Here is a 12,487-nt window from a genome sequence, read left to right on the forward strand (position 1 = left end):
CTGTGTCTAAATATCACTACAATCAAGCCCGTGCAAGAGCTTGCTGTTCACACGCGGCCGCCATGCTGTCAGATCCCTGTCAGTGTGGACAAGAGGGCAAACCTGGCCTCGTGATTAAAAAGTTGCGTATCAGTAATGGTCTTTTTAATCCTAAGTGCCCTCAGCGTCTCACAGGGGACAGACCTCTGGTATCGTCCTTTCCGTGACAGTTAAATGAATTCATCAACTATTTTAATCTCGCGTTGATTTGTGAATGATGTTCAAACCTGCAGCACTGCAGTTGTTGCTGGGAGACCTCTCGAGAAAACACATCTCTGAATCTGAGTGGTCCATTTCCTTTTTCCATCAATCACTCAGTCAGTCAGAGTGAGGTTCAGATCTGCTGCAGTCTTATCTGTATTCCAGGCTGATGGGGAAATTCAAGTTTGGGATTACCTCTGACTGCTGACCCGAACCCATCACAAGCAACCGGCCAGCCGAGCGCTTTCATTATCTTCACGCTCCAAGGCTCCGTACAACAAAATCTTTCTCTCGAGCAAGAAATCGTTACCAGCATATCTAAAACACTGACTGTGCACGCTTTGTTTTGCATACATGAGAAATTAAAAGCTGGCGTTGGGGGGCCGGGGGGTTATTTGTTAGAGAGTCGATATCTTCAGCCTTCTTGCAGGCAGTTGTCTGCTTCCTGTATGGACTAAGGGCCCATCCATATGCAGATGGCTAATTTGTAGTGTTTACAGAGGAGCATAGAGGGGGCTGACAACTCATGAAGAGGTCTGAAAGAGCTGCCTTCGTGTCACCCCAGGAGCCTGGTGTTAAAGCCAGCTCTACCAGAGCAACAGCATAAGTGTCCAATCTGTGTTTGCTTACCCGTGGACACCGATGGCTGAGCCCTGGCCTGGGGCCAATAAATTTTGCCTTTTTTACAGGCTCTGACAGCTAACAGGCCATTGGGAACAGGGCCCCAATGACACAGCCACTCAACAGATTAGCACCTCATCAGCCTCCTGCAGCTTCGAACAAATATGGTGCCTGCCTCCTTAAGGACATAATAAGGCGGCCACATCTGAACAACCCCCCAACAAGAAAGCCCCTTCCCCTCTCCAGCCACAAAACTTCCCGGTCTGGCCACAGCTGCTTCGAGGAGGCCCTGCCCAGCCCCTGAGCCCACCCCTACCCCAATTGCTATGATGTGAGTATTTCAGGTGAGCAAATATTGCCACTTGCCTGAGAGTTCAATGACCGTTCCTTTCAGGGGGGTTGCGTATTGCGCCTGCCTGCTTTGCAACAGGGGCAGCCTACATTTTGCCTCACACAACAACCAGATCTTAGGATGGGTCAGGGGAATTCTCCAGGCACAGCTGGAGTCAGCAAATCAAACATACCTACATAGCTCATCTGCATTTTCCCAGACGAGGAAACCATTCCCGGCTTTCATTTCCTCTCCACAGCTTTTACAACAAAAGGATGACTGGATGTCCTTACAAGCCACCACACACACGGCTTTCACCTCCTTTTTTTTCTCCAATATACAGTCTAAAGTGATGCCAAAGCATTTAATTAACGTATTATACAACCTTTCGGTAAATTTCAATTATTAGTCAAACGGTAAACATGCAGTTGATCTTGTGAAGCACTCCCCACCCGTGTCTCCAATACACACCGGCCTCAAGGTAAAAAGCTCTCTGCGGAGGCATTCATTTACCACCTGGGTCTTAATGTGAAAAGAAGAGGGAAGAGTGCTTTTTGGGAGTGATGCCCTTTACAGAGGACACGGGAAGAAAACCGGAGCAGCGTGGCTAACGTGTGGGTTACAGCCTCTTCCAGGCAGAGTGCACTTGACTGATAATACGACAAAGAACATAATGCAGAAACAGGAAAAGATTTCACTTTAATCAGTTTAATATTAAACACCTATCTTGATCATTTCTTTGGCATTTGTGTTTTAGATTATTTATCACAGTCAACATTTACTTAAAGTTCATTATTTGCTGGCCATGGCTGAAAAACAGCTGTGTGAGGACGAAATGCCACACCAACAAGTCCCTCAGATAAAGGCCAAGACCACAGCTAACGAGTACAGGACCAGCCTAGGTAAAGGCTACAGGCCTGTGGCTGCAGCCAGCTGTGTATTGGATCAGAAGATGATGTGTCAGTGCAGAGTGAAGACCACCTTGATCCCCGTTGGAAGTCAAACACAAGTGTGGGTAGTAGTGTCCTGGGAGGCCTTTTCTGCCATCACAGTGAAATAGAACTGGCCCAGAGAGCAAACAAGAGCCATCCTCATCTCTCCCCCCAAGCCCAGCCCGACCTCATCCGGGTGATGGGTTTTTCTGTTGTTCTGTTTGTTTGCTTGTTTGGTCTGAAGCTCATGGATACCCAGCATGGAGCGGAGAGGAGAAGCGGAGGAACGGATGACACGGAGCAGAAGCGAGAAGAAGCGGCCGTGGATGGGGGTTGCGAGGGTGCGTGACACGCGGACCTCCCCTCGAGGTGACGAGAGACCTGCCGAGAAGCTACCAGGCAAAGCTGCTCAACAAATACACACAGACGCTAGGATCAAGGCAACAAAGACAGATCGCTGTCTCTGATCCTTCAGCAGATGTTATTTCTGTGAGGGATCTTGTAGCTCGGTCTTCATGTGTAAATTTTATATCAGCCTTTCAGATGTGTGTCATAGTCTCCAAAAGAAGCTTCTATTCAGCTGTGATATGTGACTGATAACACTGTAGTTTTCAGTATATGCAAAGGCAAATTCTTAATGTTATAGACTGTAATACATTGATTATATATTTCTCTCATTTGTAAAGAAATAATAATCTGCTGGTTCCAGGATCATCTGTTTTCAGTAATAGCCACAACCAGCCTTCCTTTCAAATTTGAGTGGATAAACCAACAGAGAGTGACACCTCCTGGCAGCAAAGAGAACAGTTTTCTCTTTGGATACAGACAAAGTAAAAATACTGACACTGCTTAAGACTATCTAACAGTCTTGTTCTTCCATTCTGATAACGTCTCATAACACCGCCCTGTATGATTAGCACTCTATACTCAGTAACGTCATCCACGTAACTTCTGTGTCCTGGAGAAAACCCATCAGAACTGTGCAACTGATGCTAAAATCATCTTACAGTTTCACAATAAATATGACAGCAAGTGTTTAAAGACACTTTATAGGCACGTCGCTCTTGAGTAAATGATTTGTTTCTGGTTTGATTTTTCCAACAAAAATTCAAAAGCACAGTGTAAAACTTTCAAAAAAATCCAGCTTCTGTAAAAAGTTTAATGTACTTTCCTTATTACACCTCTGTAAGCTACACACAGGGCCATGAATGGCTTCTACAAAATAATGAAGTTGAGCTCAGAAAAAGGAGTAACACGGTTAAATGTTAGGGTTGAAAAAGTAAAATGTGTTTAGATAAGAGCAAAGGTTTGCTGGTGCTGCATGGGGCCACGACAGGTTAAAGGAACGCATGAATGACTGAAACCTTTACACCTCTGGGCAACCAAACGAGGGAGACATTGCCTGTTTTTTGCCTGATTCTTCTTACGCTGTATCCTCTAATTTAACGAAGACGAGCTACACTTTATTATGAGGTACGGTATGCGTTTTGAAAGAGAATAGATTTAAACGGTCCTGTTGTATTCGGGCCTGTTCAGCGTATCAGAGCCTCCGTGTCCCCCCCTCAGAGGTTAACGGGGTCATAAGGACTGCAAAGGAAGTGCACATCTTGAAAGCATTCATGCTAATAGATAGAGGTGAGCAGTATCATGTATCCTTAGAGAGAGAGGAAAAAAGAGCTGCAGCAGGGATAGTTGTGATTACTTCACAGTCTATATCCAGTGAAGGAAACTTCAAACACTTTTCTAAATTATTGACAGCTGTCTGTTCCCTGTAGCAGTTTATTGTGGGCCTACCTTACAATAGGCCCATCCATTACACTGGAGCTGATACTCGAAGGGATCTGTGATAGCTTTCATCCCGAGTGTTTTCAGAGTTTTCCACAACCCCCTTCCTCACTACCACCCTCTTTAACTATGTCATTACTCTCTTGTGGCGAGTGGCTGGCTCAGTAAACTGCTCGGTGTGGTGCAACAATCACATCCAGCTGCTGTGAACGGGATCCGACATGTGAAAGCACGACGCACGCGCACATCTTGATGAATCACACAGAAAACTACGAGCCACTGCTGCCTCTGCGCACACATCCAAAGCCCGTCTTTATCTTTTATTGCACCTGGAGCCGTGATCTCCAGACAGCAGGTATATAACATAATACACCGCTAAAGAAAGCAGTGTGAACAGAGAGGATTTCAGAAATTTACCAAATGTTTCATTTAGGTTTTTTTTATTTCATTGGTATGTACTGAAATATACAAAACACTGACACCTGCCAATCCAGCGGCAACAAAGACAGAGAAAGGAAACTGGAACATACTCCCAAACACACCGACGGAGCAAATATAAACTCGCTCCCGTGTGAAATGATCGGACAACATAATGAACGTGGAACTCCTGATATTTTGTTCTGTTTAAAAGCCAGTTTCGCCCACGTTGGTGATGAAACATTTCAGATAGCTGGGTTGAGGTCGAATAGTCGTTTTTTTCAAGGCGGGTGTGATAAGTGTTGGTTGAATTCTCTGCTGAGGAAAGGTGACGTTTAGGACACACGCTGACCTTCATTTAAGAAATGTGGGGACACGGCGGCTTCCCATAATTCAAAGCGTTGCATCATTAGATCAAAAATCATCTTATGCCATAACATCCTAATATGTTTATATGTTTTGAATCTTTAAGAATATATTAAAGCTAAAGCTGAGAGGTAAAGCACTTTTTAACGTGAGTTTGAAGCGTTTGTTGAAAATAAAGAATAGACTAAAATTATTAACTGTGTATCATCAGACTGAGCGTTAATGCTTTCACAGCTGAAGACAGCTCAGGTAAACTGGAACATCTGTTTAGTTTGAAGAACAAATAAAAAGGAGAACAGGACGAGTAACCGTTCTCAACGTGACAAACGTGTTTTTCACTGCGATGTTTAACTGCGATTTTTTAAAAATATTATTCATCAAATGTGATTTCAGGAGCTGTGTTGTCAGGGGCATTTGGCCCTGGTAGGGTCTCCCAAGGCAAATAGGTTCTTGGTAAGAGCACAGATTTACATTTACCCCTATGAAACAAACATCATGGCTCAGGCCTGAGCCCATGGGGTCTGGCCGTGTACTCGCCGCCCTGTGAGCCTACCGCCCGAAGGAGGCGCCACAGGGTCGATCTCTGGTTGCTGAAACGGCAGACTGACGTGGTAGCAGCAATGATGAGGACGCTGTACCAATCTGCTGTAACGAACAGAAATCTGAGTGTAAAAGTGAAGCTGTTGATTACGTTTCCTACGCTCACCCATGGCCACGAGCTGGGTAAGAATGAGATCGCAGATGGCAGAAATGAGCTTCCTCCAAAGGGAGGCTGTACTCTCCCTGAGATGGGTGAGGAGTTTGGTCATTCAGGAGCTAGTTGGGGTGGTTTGTGCTTCTAACTAAGATGTTTTCTTAGTGCCTACTAGAAGAGGTGTTTTGGGCACACTGGGGGAAATGTATCTCTCCGCTGGCTTTGGCATGTCTCAGCCCTTACAGGAGCTTGCTGGTGACAGAGAGGTCTGGGCTCTCCTTAGACTGCCCCCCACAACCCAAACTCAGAACAGGAGCAGCCAGTGGGCGGATGGATGGAAAGATTTTCTATGTTTATACAGCCAGCATGAAAGCAAAGGGTGAACTTGATCTTAATCAACATTATTCATCATCGAGTGCTAAACAGCCTAGTGTGGACACACCAGGTTCTCTGTGAATTCTCGTGCACACCTTTCCTTCACCTTGTGATGTTTTCTTAGAGAAACAAGAACATAGGACATGACTTTTTGACTATTCGACCGCAACCCCAGAGAACATCAAAGAACACGTCCCAGCACTGGAGCGCTTCAACGGTCACATTCAAGAAAACAGTGAAAGTACAAAAATGTGATGCCGAACCAAAGAGTCCGTTCCTTGTTGTATTGCATTCAACTACACTTCAGGGTTACGGCCTTCACAAAAGATTCACAAAGTCAAAAAAGGAAAACAGTTGAAAGGAAACAGCGAAATGAAATGTAACATATTTGGTCAGGGTTTGTTGGTTTCTCTCTCCGAGAGCAAGCCGATAAAACTTGCACACTACTAGCTGCCATGAACAGATCACACTCTGAACACACGTAGGTTAAAAACACCTGCTGGGATCTGAGACAAAGGAGCTAATACTGCGTGACACCGTTTCTAACTTTGAATATTGACGGGAAATGTAAAAACAGTTTGCGTTCTGTAGCAGTGAATAGTGTTTTCTATTCAGTTGCTATGGAAATTGGTAATATAGTGCAAAAACCTACCACAATTACTAAAATACATTAAAAAACCCAGACAAATCTGCGTGATAGTTCCAGTTTCATGCCACAGGACAGTCTCACAAACAGTTTAGAAATGAGAACAAACTCGTGTGTTTAATTCTCAGGCTGTAAATCCCTTGCGAAAAGTGCCCTTTAATCCCGGCGTAAGCGCTTCACGCGACTCCTCTCTTACATCACGAGCACGGCCTTCATCCAGAACTGTGCGTGTTCATAAACATTGTTCTGCTAGTCCTTAAAAAATGAACCAAGATTGAACAAATTCATGGAATGTTTTCGTATTATTATACACCAAGGAAGAGGGAGCACTCGCCTCCTGTGACAGTGTCTTAATGCGTTTCTGTGACACGCATCTCCGCCTGCTTGTAGCGGTGCTTCACACTACAACCTCTGCTGGGTTTTCCCACTTTTCCAGCCTCTCCACCCGACTGGCTTATCTCTGTTTCGAGAGTTCTGGAGGGAAAACCTGCCACTTTCAAAGCTTCATGAAAACTCTGTGAGATACATGTGGTGTAGCAAGTCTCCCACTCCACTAGGGGTCCTCTTCCATGTCGTCCAGGTTGGGAGCCATGATAAAATGTTTAGGGTAAACAAGACTGTGCTCGTCCGCGTACTCCTCCCAGCGTGCGTCGTCGCTCTCGTGAGTGATATAGCGCTCGCCTCGCCGCGTCTCAAACTCCCTCAGGTCCAACCACGTCTGGTAGTCCTGACCAAAACAGACATGAAACTGTCAGTAAATCTGGCTCATTGTGGAGAAGCGGCTTCACATAAACTGATTCAGAGGTAAATCTGCATTCAGCTCACAGCATTTATACACAGTTTTCACTCCCTTTACTTTTCGGGCTTCCCGGTCCAGGTCTTGGCCACGTAAGCCAAACGCTGTTATTGACACAGTGTACTGATGTGCAGGGACAGCGCTGTTGTGGTTGTTTGACTTCTAGTTCACCACCAGGAAGTTTAATGGTGACATAACCACAAGTGGGCGGAACCTTTAACTCTATTCATGTTTTCCATGCTCTGACTATTAATGTTCACACAACTCATCTGTAGATTATTTTCAATGAAGGGAATTGATGACTTGACAGAATTATGACTCCGAGAATTAGCTCGAATTGCAATTTAAAGAGAGGAAAAAGCAAATGAGTCATACCTGTAACCAGGGATGGCTGAGACACTTGTCCACGCTGTACCTCTTTCTCATTTTGACTTGGAGGAGATTGTTGATCAGATCTGTGGCTGCGGAGGAATTAAGAGTACAAGAAGTGTAAGTGAACAAGATAAGTCAGAGGTGGTTTTGAGTTAAAGGGAACAAGACCTGCAAAAAGATATATCTATCAACATATATATATATATTCAGTGTTTTTACCGCATAATATACTATATACAGTGAGTGGGAGGAGGTGCAACTTGGGCAGTTGGGGAGATTTGAAAGTGATTCATTTCAACCACAGACATAAAAAAGCTGACATAAAGTTCAGATGACCCAGACGTGTGGGTGGGGAGGAGCTACATGTGTGAATATCATTTAAGTTACAGGTGCAGCAGGCCGCCAACGGCTCACAGACGAGAAGGTCAGATTAGATCAAACATTTCTGAAAGCAAACAAACAAGTAGCTCTTTGTCTTCATACCCTCTGCAGAGATGTCCTTCCAGGGCGTAGGAGGGTACATGAAGGCCGCATTCTGGATCTGATCATTAATGTCCTCGTCCTCGTTAAACGGGAACGTGCCGCTCAAGCTGACGTACACGATCACTCCCACTGACCACATGTCTAAGGAGCGGTTGTAGCCTTTGCTGCGCAGCACTTCTGGAGCGAGGTAAGCCGGAGTTCCTACCACCGACCGCCGGAAGGACTTCTCCCCAATGATACGGGCAAAGCCAAAATCACACAGCTTCACCTGGAGAAGAAAAGCGGCGTGTTAACGTACACACGCTTGCGGACACACAGCTCCACACATGCAAAACACATAAATATATATGCTCTCACCTGAGGGAAAGGCTCTGCAGAGGCCAGCAGTACATTCTCAGGCTTCAAGTCACAGTGAACAATGTTTTTGAAGTGCAGATGTCTCAAGGCCACAAGGATCTGTTGCAAACACACAAGTCCCATAAGCACAGATTCAGCTAAAAAGATCAAAACAGTGTAAAGTCTGTAAACCGTACGCTATGAACAGAGTGCTGTTTGTGTAATGTATGGAGGAGACTCTATGGTGCTGCCATGTGGAAAAATAGTAGCAATATAAACATACTAATGCCCTTAAATACTTGCATCTTTACCAGCACTGCCATATAAGGGACACATGATCTCATCTCATCATCTCATCTATATTCACAAGGCCTATTGTAAGTGAGCGCTGCATGCATGTCTGCCCATGGCCCTGCCCCAAGACCACAGAGGGCCTGGCTCGCCGATCCTGACCCTGGCTTTAGCAGAGGCCCTCCTGGCCACATCTGAGCCGAGCCTGCCGCAGCTAATGGGGTTGTTGTTAATGGCCCCGCTCCCGTTTGGTACCCGAGATCCACGGAGCCTGCTGCTCCTCTAATCAGGCCACAGAGCCACCAGTATACTGAAGGCTGTAATCCACAGCCAGGGAGGAGGCCGTGATGCCATACAGACCAAATCCCGTAAACAATTCCCTCCAATCAGCTCACCACAAGAATAAACAGGCCCCAGAGCTGGAGCACAGACCCATTACACCCCCAAAATAGGGCACAGAGAGAGAAGGGAAGGAAGACACAGCACTAAGAGGACTAAGAGGATGAAACATGCAGCAAAGCTGCTCGATTCTCAGTGACTGTCATTATCTGACTATTTCAGTGTTAGGACAGAATCTTGATTTGAGAACTGAGGGGTGAAGAAGGCTGCGTGAAAGGGCAGAGAGCCGTGTTTCAGCGGTGCAGACCTGCGTCACGAGGAACTTGGTGATTCGTTCAGGCAGTTTGCTCTTCTCGCTCGACAGGATCATCTCCAGCATGTCGCCGTGCAGCTTCTCCATGACGACAAACACCCGCTCAGGCGTCTCAAACATGCACTCCAAGTTAACGATACCCGGGTGATGCAGATTCTACAGAGAAACAGATCAAAGGCTTCAAACGAGGAATACGCTAAGAGTAAATGTAAACCAGTGACAAATGTAATGAGCGGGATTTTCTCTTAACTGTTATCAGTGATTACCTGTAATATGGCGACCTCATTCCGCAGCTGACTCTCCTGCTTGGTAGGAAATCTCATCTTGTCAATAACCTTGATGGCCACATCTCTGCCGCTCTTTCTGTGTTTGCCTGTGTTTGCCAAACAGAAAAAAACATCAATTCACAGCACAGACACTGAATATAAAATGTTCCTTTTAACTAAAGCACAAACATACCTCCATACACAATGCCAAACTGGCCCGATCCCAGCACTTCATCGGAGAATATTTGGTACACCGAGGCAATATCCTACACGGGCGTAATTTACACCGTTAATTTTCCTCTGCTTGTGGAAACATTCAAGTGAACTTTCCATGCTGCAACAGTTACATCATCTTTGGTTTTGGCAGAACTGCTGCCCTTCCAAAATGTTTTTCAGGTATTGCCAAATAGGCAACTTTCACTAAATGCAGAAGTGGAACTGAGACGAAAACTCCATGACCAAAAAATGAGTCTGCAGCTTCCCCATTTCTGCAGCGTAAAAGCTTCCACTGGATGTTTCGGCGACAGGCGCACTAGGATACCGTTTCTGATCTAACCACAGCAACTATTTTAATAGCATATGAATGCATAAATTTGCGAGCTGTGCTGGGAAATTGTGCAACAGCATCTAAGAGAAAAAAGAAGCTCCACTTACCACATTCTCCTGGACCTGGCAGTTGGACACAGATATGCTAATAGACAGCTCTTCTGCAGAGGGAAACACATGATATTTCCACATTCAACAAGTAACACAACATCACTCTGCCAATGCACAAAGCAGACACTAAATTCTTAAGCAACTGTAATCAGAGCTTACTCTACTTTTCTAAAACCTGCAATCTTATCACAGCTGCACGCAATAACTCACAGCCCCACATAATGAAGCATTTTATTACACAATGAATTGGCTATAAAATTGATCTGGAAAGCTATCTGTGACTGAATGCTGAAAGTATGCAATGCATTTCAAAACTGGGGATTCAGACAGCCGCAGAAACTAATTCTGCATACTAGGCATTGGACAGAAAGCCGGAGATAAAAGCCAGCAGAAAACTTTCTGTGAGGTAATGCTCGACACAAAGATGGAATTTCACTCTTAGACAATGCTTTGATTTTTCAATTAACAGAGACAAACACATACAGTACATCACGCTGTCATCTGCAGATTAAACGTTTCATCTACTGATAGTAAAGTGCGGCTTAGTTCATTAGTAAATGAATTCACATCTATGTAGTGAGTTTGAGTTATCTTATCAGGTTGGCTTCTAGCGTCTTTTCTCAGGTTTTCTCATGTCACGCTCGTTATCAGTTAACCTCAAACTGTGCACATTTCTCATTTCTCTCTCTTTTTTCGGCGACTGGGAGATATTATCGCTGCCCTGACCATCAAAAGCTCAGTTTCCATACAGTTATGTCACTTCACTACTTACACTACTGTCATCCCCAAACAGTGACTTCACAGCCCCACTTCCTTTGGCCTACAGACCCTGAGTCAGGGCTTTCCCAGGCTAGCAAAAGTTAACCGAGGACATCAACTTTAAGGTCATCAAAGTAGTTTAAAAATCGCCTACGACGGGGCACAGAGAGCCTTTTTCTTTCTATATGAGCAAACAGTTCTCGTTTGTCACGGCCGCGACAGGTAACAAGCCTGCTTCATGCGCTAACCAAAGACACATGCAAGCTGATTTCATTCCTACAAACACAAGATAAAAAAAACAAACAAGTTTTTCATCCGGAGACATATCAGCAGCATTTTTAGCACAAGAAAGTTCTGATAAATTCTACTTACTGTGATCTTTGCCTTGGCCGGCAGCGCTGGCTACACTGGGCTGAGGCGTGACGGGCATCAGGGCCTGTCTGATGGCCTTCTCCCAGCCTTGAGCCACCTCCATGCCGACTCCAGAGGCGGCCAGAGCAGGGCTGTGGTAGTGACTGCCGTTGTTCTCCCCTACATAGTAGACCATGGTGGCTGTGATGATCTCAAAGCAGTGAGGGTTGCTGCCCTGAGCCAGATTGCTGTAGTCTCTGCACTGCTCTACCTGGAGGATCTCAGACAGAGGGATTTCCTGTGGAAGCAGTGAAGGAGAACTGATAAGAAAAGCAGACGAAACATAAAAGAGCACAATCTGCATTTCTCAATGAAAGCTCAAGCAAGAATCAGAGTCTTCTTTTCTGTCTTTCTTAATGTTTCAGCCAGTAAACAATTTATGCAAGTCCAAGAGCACATGAACTTCTGAAGGAACCAAAACAAACAGATACACTCCCCCTCCACACAGTGCTGCACATATAAAGTGCTGGGATGGAGTGGTGGAGAAATAAAAATCTCTTATAGCCGATGCTGGCTGTAAACTAGAAGAATATGAAAAAATACTTTCTTCAATCAAAAACATATCATGCTACTAAATGAGCAAATCCACAATTAAGCAATGATACACAAAAGGTAAAGACAGAGGAAGTAACACTCACACACACGCCGCACTCAGTCGTCCCCGCTCTAACTTTCTGCCTTCCTCTTCGCTTGACTTGTGAGCACAAACAGAAAGTGGAGCTGCACTACACTTTAAAAGTCCCCCCCTCGCCCGTCTAACTCACTGTCAAATCAAAGGTGGGAGGGAGGGCCGAAATTACAAATACAGACAATTTCCAACCAATGGGGGCTCAAAGAGGCGCACGCCGTCTGCTCTGCGTGGCTCACCACACAGTATCAGATGAAGTGCTTGTGGTTAGCAGGGCCTGGTCACGTGAGCGCGCTCTGCGGCGGCTCAAGCGGTTCCCTGATTACAAGGCAGGGCCAGCAAGAGGCCCCATCTGAGCACGAGGCGCTGGCGCTACCACTAGCCACCAAGACAAAAGACCAAGCAACTACCGTTCCTCCACGGGGTCGT

General features: G+C 45.4%; 1 protein-coding gene across 2 annotated transcripts in view; it reads right to left on the minus strand.

The window, feature by feature from the left end:
* Positions 1–4,332: 4,332 nt before the first annotated feature.
* prkd3 (protein kinase D3) overlaps positions 4,333–12,487 on the minus strand; it is a 35,946-nt gene continuing 27,791 nt past the window's right edge. For both annotated transcript variants that reach the window (XM_082516282.1, XM_082516281.1), the window contains exons 11-19: positions 11,392–11,668; positions 10,258–10,310; positions 9,797–9,869; positions 9,604–9,710; positions 9,332–9,493; positions 8,416–8,514; positions 8,059–8,326; positions 7,579–7,664; positions 4,333–7,134 (exon numbers count right to left, since the gene is read on the minus strand). In XM_082516282.1, the coding sequence (XP_082372408.1) occupies positions 6,961–7,134; positions 7,579–7,664; positions 8,059–8,326; positions 8,416–8,514; positions 9,332–9,493; positions 9,604–9,710; positions 9,797–9,869; positions 10,258–10,310; positions 11,392–11,668 (1,299 nt within the window). In that variant the 3' untranslated portion in view covers positions 4,333–6,960. The remainder of the gene's footprint in view (positions 7,135–7,578; positions 7,665–8,058; positions 8,327–8,415; positions 8,515–9,331; positions 9,494–9,603; positions 9,711–9,796; positions 9,870–10,257; positions 10,311–11,391; positions 11,669–12,487) is intronic.

The sequence above is a fragment of the Aulonocara stuartgranti genome (genome assembly GCF_965226115.1).
Source record: "Aulonocara stuartgranti genome assembly, chromosome: 19".
Classification (NCBI taxonomy): Eukaryota; Metazoa; Chordata; class Actinopteri; order Cichliformes; family Cichlidae; genus Aulonocara; species Aulonocara stuartgranti.